The sequence below is a fragment of the Notamacropus eugenii genome, chromosome 3 (assembly GCF_028372415.1).
Source record: "Notamacropus eugenii isolate mMacEug1 chromosome 3, mMacEug1.pri_v2, whole genome shotgun sequence".
NCBI lineage: Eukaryota > Metazoa > Chordata > Mammalia > Diprotodontia > Macropodidae > Notamacropus > Notamacropus eugenii.
Window position 1 is genome coordinate 379,862,344 of NC_092874.1, and position 13,837 is coordinate 379,876,180.

General features: G+C 42.8%; 1 protein-coding gene across 3 annotated transcripts in view; it reads right to left on the bottom strand.

Annotated features, from left to right (window-relative positions):
* ARPC1B (actin related protein 2/3 complex subunit 1B) overlaps positions 1-13,837 on the bottom strand; it is a 48,178-nt gene that overhangs the window by 7,605 nt on the left and 26,736 nt on the right. For all 3 annotated transcript variants that reach the window (XM_072597626.1, XM_072597624.1, XM_072597627.1), the window contains 5 exons: positions 13,558-13,638; positions 7,671-7,775; positions 5,545-5,767; positions 3,217-3,324; positions 1,256-1,462 (listed from right to left, as the gene is read on the bottom strand). In XM_072597626.1, coding sequence (XP_072453727.1) covers positions 1,256-1,462; positions 3,217-3,324; positions 5,545-5,767; positions 7,671-7,775; positions 13,558-13,621 — 707 coding nt within the window. In that variant the 5' untranslated portion in view covers positions 13,622-13,638. The remainder of the gene's footprint in view (positions 1-1,255; positions 1,463-3,216; positions 3,325-5,544; positions 5,768-7,670; positions 7,776-13,557; positions 13,639-13,837) is intronic.

Sequence of the window (13,837 nt, forward strand, 5' to 3'; positions counted from 1 at the left end):
GGACTGTTGGGCTCCACGGCATAGAATTCCAAGCACAGGGTAGAAGTTTCAGAGAGGCAGATTTCAGCCTCCATATACAGGTCTCCAAAGCCTTAATGTTTTACGCTATTAAGGCTCAAAAGTTATTGAAGCTTAAAGCTTAAAAAACTATTACAGAAATGATGAGCTCATTGATTTTAGAAAAGCATGAAGAGATCTCCATGAACTGATGAACAGCAAATGGGCAGAACCAAGAAAACACTGTATACAGTAACAACAGTATCCTTGTAAGAATAACTTTGAGCAACCGAGTCATTCTGACTATTATAAATACCCAAATTAATCGCAAAGATCCTATGAAGAAAGATGTTGTTTGAAATCTAGAAAGGAATTTTTCTACACTGTGGTGTAGGAAATGATGAGCAGGTGGATTTAGAAAAAACACAGCGAGACTTGGACTTATGAAAGGAACACGCTATCTACCTTTAGAGAAACAGATGACAGGTGGAAACAAGCACAGTATGGTCTTACACGTATGTGTATATTGTATATATGTGTATGTTCACAGATATCTATGTGCATATGTATATGTGGGTGTATAGACACCCACATATACATATATATATACATATATACGTATATATATATATATATACACACACACACATATGTCCATGCTCAATTGTAGTCTTTTTTAGGGAGGGAGAAAAAAAGAAGGTAAAAAGTACACAGCAAACAACAAAAGAAAACCAACAAGGAAGCAAGGAAAAGATGGATAACTTTGAAAACAATGCGTAGCAGTTATTATATAGGTTTTCCTGAAATGGGAATTTATTGTTCTATATTGAATTTTCTCTTATGGTCTGCTGTGTACATGGTAATGTTTTTTTTTCTTTTCTCACTTTGCACTTAAATGTAAAAACAAAAATTTACAAACGAAAAAAAGCTATTACAGATTTAAGCTGTTAAAGCTTCCAGCTGCACTAAGATTTTTGGGACATCCTGTAAAAGCAAATCTCTCCCATCCCACAGTGGAATGGACTGCCTCAAGAGACAGACAAAATCAAGTCTTCAAGCAGATGCTGGATGGTCGATGTTAGGGATTTTGTCAAAAGGGACTCTTCTACAGAGACAGGTTTAGTCTTAGACTCTGAGGCCTGGATCCCACCATCCACCAGTCTCTCCAAGAGGGTAGAGCGAGTTCTAAGGAACAGAGGGCCACCACACCTACCTCCCCCCACACACACACGGCTACATCTGCAGGCTTCCCACTTACGCCATCTTCTTGTTGGCATCAGCCAGGCACACAGTGCTGTCATGGCTCACCCAGGCCATGCGATTGCCACTGTCAGAGAAGCAGACACCATGGACCCAGCCGCAGCTGCTGCTGGACTCAAACATCAACTCACCAAAGGGCATTTTGGAGCCCCATGGGGTAGGTGAGGGCCTCTCTTCCACCTCCTTGATATAGGCTGAGAAAATTCTGGAAGAGGAGAAGGGAAAGAAAGTCCACGTAAGTAAGACAGTTTTACAGGAATGGAGGGAGAAAGGATCCTGGGTGGACAGCAACATGGCCTTTTGTAACTCTCCCAAATAGAGCCTACTCTGGATGGGTGGGTGATGGAGGGCTTAGAAAAAGCACAGTGAGCGTTTTCCAGCCCCCAACTTTTGTATCCAAGCAAAATCAGACTCAAGCAGGGATTCTTAACCTTTTTGAGTGTCATTGACCCACCTTGGCAGTCTGGTGAAGCACATGAACCTCATTCACAGAAGAATAGTTTTAAATGCATAAAATAAAATACATGGGATTGCGAAAGAAACCAAATATGTTGAAATACAATTATTAAAATATTTTTTAAAAAACCAAGACCATGGACTACAGGTTAATTAATTTCTGGGGGCTGGGGGTGGGGAAGCATTATTTCTTTGTGCCTCAGTTCTCAAGGATGTGCTGGCAAATATTTAACAACCAGCTCTCCAGAAAAAATTATTACCCGGGACACTCTTTTAAGTTTAATCTGCATTATTAACATTTTCTCCATCTATCACTTTCTTAAATCTATGCAGTCAACAAAACAATAAATAAAGCTCTTAGTCTATAGTGTCTGCTGAAAGGTAAAATTTTCTGAATTTCTGAAAGGTAAAATTCTTATAGTGAAAATTTAACAAGTGCCTCTTGTGAGCCAGTTTGAGCTGGCTCCAGCATACCCTAGTTGGAACAGATGTAAAATGATGAAGTTTAAATGATCTATTAAAATGAGATTTTAATAGATAAATGAATGAATGAATGAATGAGAAAACATTTATTCAGTACTCCTTACGTGCAGGCATAATGCTAACATAATCTCTGCCTTCAAGAAGCTTACACTCTAACTAAGGGAGACAACGTATAAAGGTTTGTCTTTAGCATCTCCAGCTTCCCCTTTCTCTAATGTGGTTTCCTTTCCTTCTTATTCATGTGCCTCTCTTCAGGCTAAGGAAAACTTAAAGAACTTTACAACCCTTCAGCTGTGTCCACAGCCTTTACCTACCTGAGGCTCAGAGAGGCCTTTCCTCGCTGTCCCCCCCCTGCTTCACTCTAGCACATTCTCTTGGAGATGACCTTCCATTTACAATGCGTGTGTGCACATATATACATATGTATATACATATATACACATCTAGGTATCTTACAAGTACAGATATTTGCATGTTTGCTTCCTCATTCAATGTGAGTTGTTTGAGAGCAAATACTATATTTTTGCTTTAATCTGTAGCCTCCATGCTTGGCACATTACCTGGCACATAGTAAATGCTGAGTAAAAGTTTGTTGACTGACCAAGCTAGAAGAATGAAGTTCTAATGATGGAATGTTAGGCATCAGAGATTAGGGAGCCTTGGGGACATGTTATCTTACTCCAATTCCCAACATTCTCTTCTTCCTCCTGACTTACATTTGTTCAACACTAAAGAACATAAAATAAAATGTTTGGAAGGGAGAGGGAGGAGTGGACATTGTGGGTCACCTTTCATTTTTCTAACTATTCCATTTTAACAGAAACTACCCCTGTTTGCTCTGAGTTTCCTTCTGAAAAAAGCCTTTAAGGTTATCAACTGACATCAGAGAACAAATTCCTTTCATCCCTATTAAAAACTCCCAGCGCCAGAATCTAGTCACCCTACCCCATCCCACCCTGCACCCATAGCCAGAGGCAGGACAACTAGACCCTCGGGGAGCCATCGCCCTCCATGCCTCACCGGCACTTGAAGTCACAGGAGCCAGCAGCCAGCAGCACATTGTTGGGATGCCAGTCCAGGCTGAGGACAGTCGATCGGATTGGTTTCTTGATGTGTTTACAGACCCACCTGAAGGATCAAGACAGACACAGACAGTCAGTTCTCTCATTGCTGGTCAGAAAGTCAAATTCATCTCGCACAGACTCATAATATGTTAGAGCTATAAAGACCTAACTTGGAGATTGTCTAGATGGGGGTGTTAGGTAGATGAAGACAATGAGACCTTAAGAGGTCACGTGACTTTCCTCAGGTCACACAGGTACATAAAGATGAATCTGGAACTCAGGACTCCTGACTCTTAGTCCAGTGTTCTTTCAATTATTCCAGTTAAGACTGCCTCTCATGAGCAGATGAAAATGACCAAATTTCAGCACGGTGAGGTAGAAATAGAGCAAAGAATGCTAAGCTAGAAATGTAAGATCACAGCCCAGAGGCCATCTTGTCTAACCCTTTCATTTTACAGAGAAAGAAAAAGAGGCACAGGGCAGTGACTTGCCCAAGGTCACATGATAATAGGCAACAGAAAAGAGATTTGAACTCAGATCATCTAATTTCAGAGCTAATGCTCTTTTCATTGTACCATGCTCCTGGAATTGAATCTGTTAAATCCCAGTTCTATCCCTATCTTGCTAGGTGACCTTGGGCAAATAAGTCATTTACCCCTCTTGGGGTCTCAGTTACCTCTCCTTTAAAATGAAGGGGCTACATCAGATTGTCTAACATGACAGAGAAGGAAAATGACAAATGCTGGAGGGGATGTGAAAACTAAGGTTACTAATGCACCATCGGTGGAGTTGTGAACTGATCCAACCATTCTGGAGAACAATTTGGAACTATGCCCAAAGGGCTGTAAAGCTGTGCCTACCCTTTGATCCAGTACTAGGTCTACATCCCAAAGAGATCAAAAAAAAAAAAAAAGGAAAATATATATATACAAAAGTATTTATAGCAAAGAATTGGAAATTGAGGGGACGCTCATCAAATGGGAAATGGTTGAACAAGCTGTGGTATAGGAATGTGATGGAATGCTATTGTGCTATAAGAAATGATGAGACGAATGATTCCAGAAAAACCTGAGAAGACTTACATGAATTTGATGCAAAGTGAAGTGAGAACCAGAAAAACATTGTACACCATAACAGCTATCTTGTAATGACAATAACTGTGAAAAACTTAACTACCCTGATCAATACAATGATCCACAACAATTCCAAAGGACTCATGATGAAAAATGCTATCCACCTACAGAGAGAGAAGTGAGTGCAGATTGAAACATTTTTTTATCTTTATTTTTAAATGTGGCTAATGAGGAAATAGGTTTGGCATATGTAACATGTAAAATGTATACATATATGACAAATGCATAAGACAAACATGACATCTACATCATGTGTATGATGAGTATTATATTTGTTGCCTTTTCCATGGGTAGGGGAGGGAGCAGAGGTAGGGAGAGAATTTGGAACTAAAAATAAAAACAAAAAATTGAATTAAATTTTAAAAACTCAGATAAATGAAGGAAAGTATAAAGAATGAATAGATAGATAAATGAATGGATGAATAAAAAAACAGATAAACAAGTGAATGAATGTGTCAACAAATGAATCCAGTGAACTGGAGTCGATATTCTCGAAGGTCCCACAGTGCAGAGAGTGCTGAATTTCAGGCCAGAAAGACTTGGTTCAAATTCCACCTCACACGCTCTCTTCATGACCCAAAGCAAATCATTTGACTTTTCTGGGCCTCGGTTTTCTCCTCTTTGAAATAAGAGAGTTAGACCAGATGGTCTCTCAGGTTCCTTCCAGCCCTGTATCTCTGATTCAATAAGCCTTACAAATGTCACATCATGACCATGTCTCACTAGCCAGAGCTTTGAAATAGTCTCTCTACCCCTTTCTATCCCTGGCACCTGGCGAGGAGAGAATCTTCACCTTTCCTTTATCAGATCATTCTGCCTCTAAGATGGTGTAAGCTCCCTTCAAGAGTCAACTAGTGGCATAATGGTTAGAGCACCGGGCCTGAAGTCAAGAAGACCCAAGTTCACATACCAGCTGTGTGACCCTAGGCAAGCCACTTAACCCCTTTTTGCCTTGGTTTCTTCATCTGTAAAATGAATTAATGACAGCATTTACCTCCCAGGGTTGTTGTGAGGATCAAATGAGATGATATTTGTAAGAGCTCTTAGCAGAGTGCCCAGCACATAGTAGGCTTTTTATAAATGCTTCTTCTGGTCCATCCCCAGACTTTTAGCACCTCCTCTGTGTCTACTCTCAGGCTCCCAGAACTCACCAGTCATTTTCCTGTTCAAAGTAGCAGATGGAGATGACACGGGAGCCGCTGCCCACCGCAAACTTATTCTCCTTGGGGGACCACCTGACACAGCGGGCGGCCCGGTTGATCCTCAGGATGACCAGGGTGGGCTTCCAGGCATTCCCTTTCAGAGTCCAAACGTAAGCATTGCGGTCTGTGCCACACGTGACAATGCGGTTGCTCTCAGGAGCCCAATCAATGCCTGCAGGTTGAGGAGGGGAGGAAAGGAGTCAGAAGAGGGTTTCTAGTCCCCAAGGTCAGCCCAGCTTCACCCCCCCACCTATCCCCCCCACCCACACCTCCGCCCCTTACAATGAGTGGACAAGTCACTTGCAATTCCACAGGGATTCCAGCAGGGAGAGCTCTCACCCCACCTTTCCTTAGCAGACCCCATTTCCTAAAGCATTGATCTAGGGCGAGATGGTGCTTTGGAGGCCAGTTCACCCAACACCCTTATTTTATGGATGAGGAAGCTAAGGTCCAGGAAGATTAAGTGATTTACCTAAGGTCACATAGGCATTCAGCATCAGAGACAGGATCTGAACCCAGGTTCTTTAACTCTGTGCCATGCTGACCCCTCTTAAGTTCATGCCTTTATACCTCTAGCACCCTTTCCTACCCACCCCTAAAGTCCCACCCCTGGGGATAATGTAAAAGATCTGTGATTTTGTCACTGGAAGGAGGTCCCAGTGTGGAAGCTCCCTTCTTCAAAAGCAGCCTGACATAAAGACTGAAATTCCCATTGTGAAATCTATACCTTTGGGTATAAAGTCATTGCGTCTCCTGGAGGCCTCTCTGCTCACTTCATTCACCAGCACTGCTAAAACCCTTATGTAAAATTTGTATGAGATCAGCCAGATCCCAGAGCAGCGCCTCGAGGACATGAATCATAGGCCTAGGAAGTATATGTTGTTCAGTTGTTTTGCAGTTGTGTCTAACTCTTTGTGACCCACTTTTGGGGTTTTCTTGGCAAAGATATTGGAGTGGTTTGCCACTTCCTTCTCCAGCTCATTTTACAGATGAAGAAACTGAGGCAAACAGGGTTAAGTGACTTGCTCAGGGTCACATAGCTAGTTAATGCCCAGGGCTGGATTTGAACTCAGGTCATCCTGACTCCAAGTCTGGGACTATATTCACCGCACCACCTAGCTGCCCCTAAGTAGAGTTGTAGGGAAGGGCATATCCAAAGGGGATACTACAGACAAGGTCACTTAGTCACTTGCTTCAAAAGTCTGCCACAGATAAAAGAGGACTTGTCCCCAGGGTTTCAAAATGATTCCAAGACCAGGCCCTCCCTTTCTTTGGACAAAGGGACTATGTTTCCCTAAATCAAGAGATGGGAGTGAACAAACATCCACAAAGTTCAAGGGAACTCTTGGGATAAAGGCACTTTTTGCAAGCAAAGTTTGTCATTATGATTTTGGTCTCCTCTCCACTCATGTCCCTGGTCCCTACAGACTGACAAAGCATTCACTTCCTCTGCCATGGACCATTTCAACCTCAGCTCAGTGGGTCTCAGTGGCTTAGGGGGCCAGACCTGGGAGCCAGGGAGAAGGAGAGAAGGAAATGTGGAAGGATTAGGAGAGGAGAGAATCAGCTTTTCAGCGTTGTGGTTTCTAAAAAAAGTTAAGGCCTTTGATAATACAAGGTTAAGGGGCTGGTAAGAATGTGCTGTGGACTACACATCTGCCCTTGCCTTTGAGAGTCTATGCTAGATGACAGAATTTTCAAGTCAGAATGAAAGTTAGCGATTTAATCTAGCTCCTTTATTTTACAAAGGAGGAAACAGAACAAAAGAGAAGTATTTTTCCCAAGGCCACATAGAGCCAGGATTCATGCCTACGTTTTCTGATTTCCATTCTGATGTTCTTTCCACTTTGCCACAACGTCTGCAAGACTGCATGCAGTGCTAACATTCACTCCATGGCCTCGCAGGTGAGCACCATTGCCCTCAGTGAAGGCGATGAAGAAACAAACAGCCTTTTCTCATGAACCTCTGGCCTGTTGGTGTCTTCACTCTGCATACACAGACCTCTGTTCTCCAGGGAAGAAATGGGAAGGGTCAGGACCAGGGTCTCCCCGTTGAAACACCCAGGAGTGCTCACCTGTCACTTGTCCATTGTGTTCCTTAAGCTCATGCACCTTAGTCCACTTGGTTCCATCTTTCTTATAAATGTGGACCTCATGGTTGTTTGGACAGATGGCGATCTCTGTGGGATGATAAACCAAGGTCATTTGTTTTATCAAGGTCTGTCAGTGGTAGAGGGGAAAGGGGAAAGAGGAAGAGAGGGAGAAGAGGGGAGAAGAGTGAGGCAGGAAAGCAAGGAGGGGGAGAGGAAGAAAGGAACAGTGGGAAAGGGAAGCCAGGTTGGGTTCAAGTATTCTGTGGATCACAAAAAAACTGTATGGGAAGGAGTGGAAGACAAATTCAACTTCAGCCCACCACCCTGAAAAGCAGTCATTCCCCTCCCTTGTCTCCATAAAGCACACACATGTACAAGTATCCCTGGGCACATACACATGCTAAGAGACACATATGATGAACCCATACCCAAACACACAGACAATAATGGAACTTAATGCTTTGAGGGGGATGATTTTCCATCAGGACTGTGACCCAAATGGACAATGTAGTGTAGGGAAAAAAACACTGGACTGGGGACCACAATCGTTCACTGTGTGATCTTGGTCAAGAGCCCTGGGTCTAAAGTCTGGAAGATCTGAGTACAAATCCTGCCTCAGACGCTTACTAGCTGTGTGACCCTAGGCAAGCTTCTCAGCATAGGTTCCTCATCTGGATAATAATAGCACCTACTTCCCAAGGCTGTTGTGAGGATCAAATGAGATAATATACGTAAAGTATCCAGCACAGGGCCTGGCACACAGTGGGCTTCTTCCTAGTATGAGGTGTCATCTCACATCCATCAGATTGGCTCACATGAGAGAAAAGAAAATGACAAATGCTGGAGGGGACGTGAAAAAATAGGTGCACTAATGCACTGTTGGCAGTCCAATCATTCTGGAGAACAATTTGGAACTATGCCCAAAGAGCTATGAAGTCATGCGTACCCTTAGACCCAGGAATACCACTACTAAGTCTGTATCCCAAAAAGAACAAAGAAAAAAAGAGAAAAGGACATATATGTACAAAAATATTTACAGCAACCCTTTTTGTGGTGGAAAAGAGTTGTAAATCGAGGGAATGCCCACGATGGAACAAGTTGTTTATAGGATTGTGATGAGGAAGATAGTTTCAGAAAAACCTGGAAAGACATGAACTGATGCAAAGTGAAGTGAGCAGAACCAGGAGATAATTGGACACCATAACAGAAATATTGTGATGACAATAACTGTGAAAGACTTAATGACTGATTAAGACAATGATCCAAGATGATTCACAAAGAAAAATGATATCTACGTCCAGGGAGAAAACCAATGAACACTGAGTACAGACTGAAGGATACTGTTTTATTTACTTTTCTTCCTGCCTTTTTTTTGCAACACGGCTAATGTGGAAATATATTTTGTATGACTTCACAGGCACAACTGTGAACATATATATATGTATACATATATATATACATACATGTCTATATATACATATATATTGCTTGTCTTTTCAATGGGTGGGAGAGAATCGGGAGGGAGTGAGAGAATTGTATTTTTAAAAATGAATGCTAAAATTAAAAAATTTTTTAAATGTTTGTTTCATTCCTTCTTTTCTTTTTTCTTTCTTTCCTTCCTTCCTTCCACAAAATCAGGACTGTTATCCCTTAGGAAAAGATTACTAGAACAGAATGCCAGAGCTAGAGGGGACCTTAGAGATCATCCAGTCTAACTGTTTAATTTCATAAAACAAACTCTTAACATTTAGCGGCTCTTGGACAAAGGTAGTTGCTGTTCTGCCATGAGCAAAATCAGTCCAAGAAGAGAAAAGACAGTACTTGGAGGAGTCAAGTTATCCTGAGGAGTGAAAAGGGGAAGATGGATCTACCAATGCCAGAGTTTCCTGCGTTTCCACTAAGGTGACCCTTGGCAATAAGGGAAGTAATTTACAAAATATTGCCAAGTATTTCAAAGTACATAGGGAGAAGCCAGAAGTATCTTCACTGATACCAGGTACAAGTTGTGAAATAAAGGTCTTTGGCAGAGACATGGAGGATCTTGGGAATGGAATGTTGCATGCACTGCCAGATGAGATCATTGTTAGTTTGTTTTGCTGGATTTCCTTTGTTTCTAGGGGGCTTTGGTGGTGATGGTGTATATGAGGAAATGAATGTGATATAATCTGTTTTTCATTTCATAAGGTCACAGATTTAGAGTTGGAACAGCTCTTGGAGATTCTTTCCAATTCTCTTATTTTATGGATGAGGAAAATAAATCCCAGAGAGATAAAGTCGCCTACTCCAGGTCACGTACCTAGTAGGTAGAAGAACTGGAACCTGAACCTGAACCCTGGGATTTTAACAACTTCAAATTTCAACTATAGTACTCTGCCTCCTCAGAGCAGAGTCTGAGAGAACCCCTGTATTTCAAGAGATATTGAAAGAGATTTCAAGAAGAGAGCTACTGTATTTCAAGGATAGCATGATGGTTATGTGGGGACTAGTTGAAAAAACAGCAGGGTGAAGATGGAGGAGAGTGAATATGAAGGAAATCTGTGAAAGAATCATGACATCCCAGCTCCTCATGCTAGGGAGTCCTTCTGCATAGGAACCCAAAAGTGATCCGCCTCTTCCAGACATCAATAAAACTTTTTACAAAAGGGAAAACAAGAACTGCCCAAAGCTCACTTATTTCTATCCAATAGGAAGACAACTCAGACCAAGCCCAGTCTGGGGTTAGCTCAGTGAAACAGGTAGTGAGTGCCCCAGGTTGGTATAAAGAAAGAGGCAAATGGGGAACTCAGAATGGACAGCAAGTCTGTAAAATGAGGGGAGGTGGTTCAAGGGCAGAGATGGAAAAACTAAAGGTGAAATAGGGGAAATGATTTACAAGCAGTCATCCAGTGGGTTTGTGGCAGAGATGGTCTCCTGACCCCTGGTCCGCTGCTCTTTCCTAAATGTCAGGACAGCAAAGTTTTGTCATCTAGGCTTTTGGCAAATGATAAGGCAAGGTAACAATAATAATAATGATAATAAAAATAAGAGGAGAAGATGAATGAGGAGAAGGAAGGAAGGAGGAAGAGGAGGAGGAGGAAGGAAGGAGGAAGAGGAGAAGCAGGAGGAAGAGGAGAAGCAGGAGGAAGAGGAGGAGGAGAAAAGGGAGGAAAAGAAGGAAGAGAGCTATTTGCAAAGCACTTTATATGTATTATTTCACTTGATCCTCACAACCACCTGGTGAGATAGGTATCATTCCATTTTATAGAAGAAGAAACTGAGATGAAAGTGAGGATAGAAGAGCTCTCTTACCCCTAAACACATATGCTGGCTTGGAGTTTATCAGCAGCTCTCCCTTGTGAAAGGACCTAAGACTCCAGGGGAAGTGGATGAGACAGACACAGACAGTGTGTCACCAAGGTCCTTTAACTCCTCTTGTGCTATTAGAACCTCCCCCCCTTATGCTGTGGATCTATCTATGCAGGAATAGGAACCGACTCCTCCGAGGACTGGAAAAGGAGATAAGCCTCTTCCCTTGGACAGCTCCGTGTCTGCTGCTTACACCTAATAATATATTCTTTATATACAGGGTGCCCCGAAAGACTTAGCACAGGTTGAACCTTTGATATTTGGACAAAGATTTTGGGGGCCACGCTGGAAAAAGCCCTCCCCTTAAAGAGCTTACAGATTAGCCGGGGAGACTAGAAAGACAGTAGGGAATTCTTTATGCTACCCAGGAATGCTTCTTCCCTTCAGAAATCCCCTCATACGTATTTATCTGTGTACTAGCTGCACGCTCCCCAAAATGATTGTAAGGTACTTGTCAGGGACTCTAGTTGTTTTTTTAGCATCCTCAGAGCCTACCACAGTGCCCAGAACAAGTGGGCTCATAATATATGTCTGTGTTATTGCATAACAAGACAAGCCAGTTTATGCTAAATGTCAAATAAATTGGTCAGGACCAGGGGTGGGGAACCTGCGGCCTTAAGGCCCTTAAGGGCTGCACTTGAGGACCTAGAGGGTTACATGTGACCTCGAGGCCCCAAGTTCCCCACTCCTGGTCCAGACAATAAAGGCAGTAGGTATCTGGGTGACGGAGAGACACCATTTCGGATTGGGGAGGAGGGTAGAGTGGAGGTGATGGGGTACAGACTCTGCGAACCCCCTTGAAATCTTCCCCTTCGTGTGAGGCTATAAGTCTTTCATTATCCCTTTGTCCAATTACCTTTGGTTGCTTCCCATCTCTGATTCTATAGCCCTTCATCTTCTGTTACCTCTGGAGTGCCCTGGCCTACTTCCCACCCAAACCCTCCATTGTCTGTGACCTCCTGATTGCCTCCAGCTGTTTCCCATCCTTCATCACATCAAAAATCCCACTCTCTTGGTTCTGACCTCTAGTCACCCCAGTCCCATCAAGACCCTCTCTAAACCCCTCCTCCCATCACCCCAGACTACCAGACCACCCCCAGATCCCTCTCACAGTCTAAGATCCTTTTGTCTCCGTGAAGGTGCTCAGATTCAAATTAGCTCAGATCCTACTGGTCACTAAAGCATCACAAATGGTGAGGCTTCTTAAATCAACCCAATATGGTGGATCTTAAGCAAACTTTGTTTTTCTTTGACCATAAGAAGGGCTGGGTGAAATTTATATGGGCAGGACCGGGTGTCAGTTTTGGGGTCTCAAGCATCCCTAAATCTCAGCATATGGTTCCCTGACCTCAAGAGAGGTAAAGGTGTGATCCAAGAAGGCTTCATGGAAGAAGTGAGCTATGAGCTGGGTCTTCAACATTGGGCAGAATTTATATAGGCCAAGAGTGAGGAGAGCCATCGAAGAGTGGGAAGTAAGGGAGGAGCAGAAGGTAGGCTGGTGAAGGAGAATGTGGAAAGCCTTTGTGGGGGATAGTGAGTAGGCCAGTGAGTTTGGGGCAGAGAGTTCATGGAAGGGAGTACTAGAAGACAGAGCAGGTCACAGGTAGGTTGTGAGCAGTCTTCAATTCACAGTGCCCCCAGAATTGAGAGGTGGAAGGGACCTTAGAGGCTATCTAGTCAACTCCTTCCTTTTCGTTTATTTATCTGTTTATTTTGCATTTACTTCTCTGTATGTACTTCTAGCCACTCCTTTTACTGGGGCCTAGAGAGGTTAAGTGACTCGTTTACAATCACAAAGGCAGTAAATATGGAGGTTCAGTTTGAACCAGAGTTTTCAACTGTATCATACACACACAGCATCCCCTAATCAGGAAGCAATGTGGACCAGTGGGAAGAGCTCTAGTTTGACACTTCTAGGTCAGTAATGAACTCACTAGGTGACTTTGAGAAAGTCAGTCCCCTATCTTGGGGCCTCAGTTTCCTGCTCTGGAAAATGAGGAGGTTGGACTAGAAGACCTTCTAGCTCTACCTTTCTATGATTCTTTGGGTTTGGCTTCTAGATCAAAGGTTCTTAATCTTGGACTAGGGAACTTGTTTTAAAATTTTGATTACTGTATTTCAATAGAATCCATTTCCTTTGCAGTCCTATATATTTTTATTTGAAAATATTTTAATAAAATCATCTTGCTATTTTATTTTTAACATTAATTTAATTATTTATTAATTTTAGTATTGTTTTATTTTTAATATTATTTTAATATTAATTTTTCATATTATTTTAAAATAATAAATTATTTTAATAAAATATTTTAAAACTTCTTCTGAGAAGGGGGTCAATAAGCTTCATCCGACTGCCAGATGGATTCACCACACCAAAAACATTAAGAACCCTTGCCCTATATAAAGCTGGATTTTGCTTCAGCTGCTTCTCCAGGGGCGGGGCCCTCTCTCCCTCCTGCGCATGCTTGTCCCTCAGAAGATGCCCGGGGCAAGTGAGCTGAACTGAATGGAACGGGGCACTCACGGGTTCGGTCCTTGTTCCAGGCGTGACAGCTGATGGGTTCGATCAGGAAGCTGTGGTAGGCCATGGTGGGCTTTTCTGCTGCTGCAAAGGAGAAGAGGAAGCCAGGTTAGATCACTTCGCCTCCTTTGCCCAAGTACCTTCTACAAAGAAACCTCCCCCAGCGCCGGAAAAGAGATCTATAGGAGCTGACCATTTATAGTCCTGGGCTGGAGGGCTTCGCCAGTCCATAACTATGCAGACCCCGCCCCTACCACACCCCACCCCCTACGAACTCTAAACC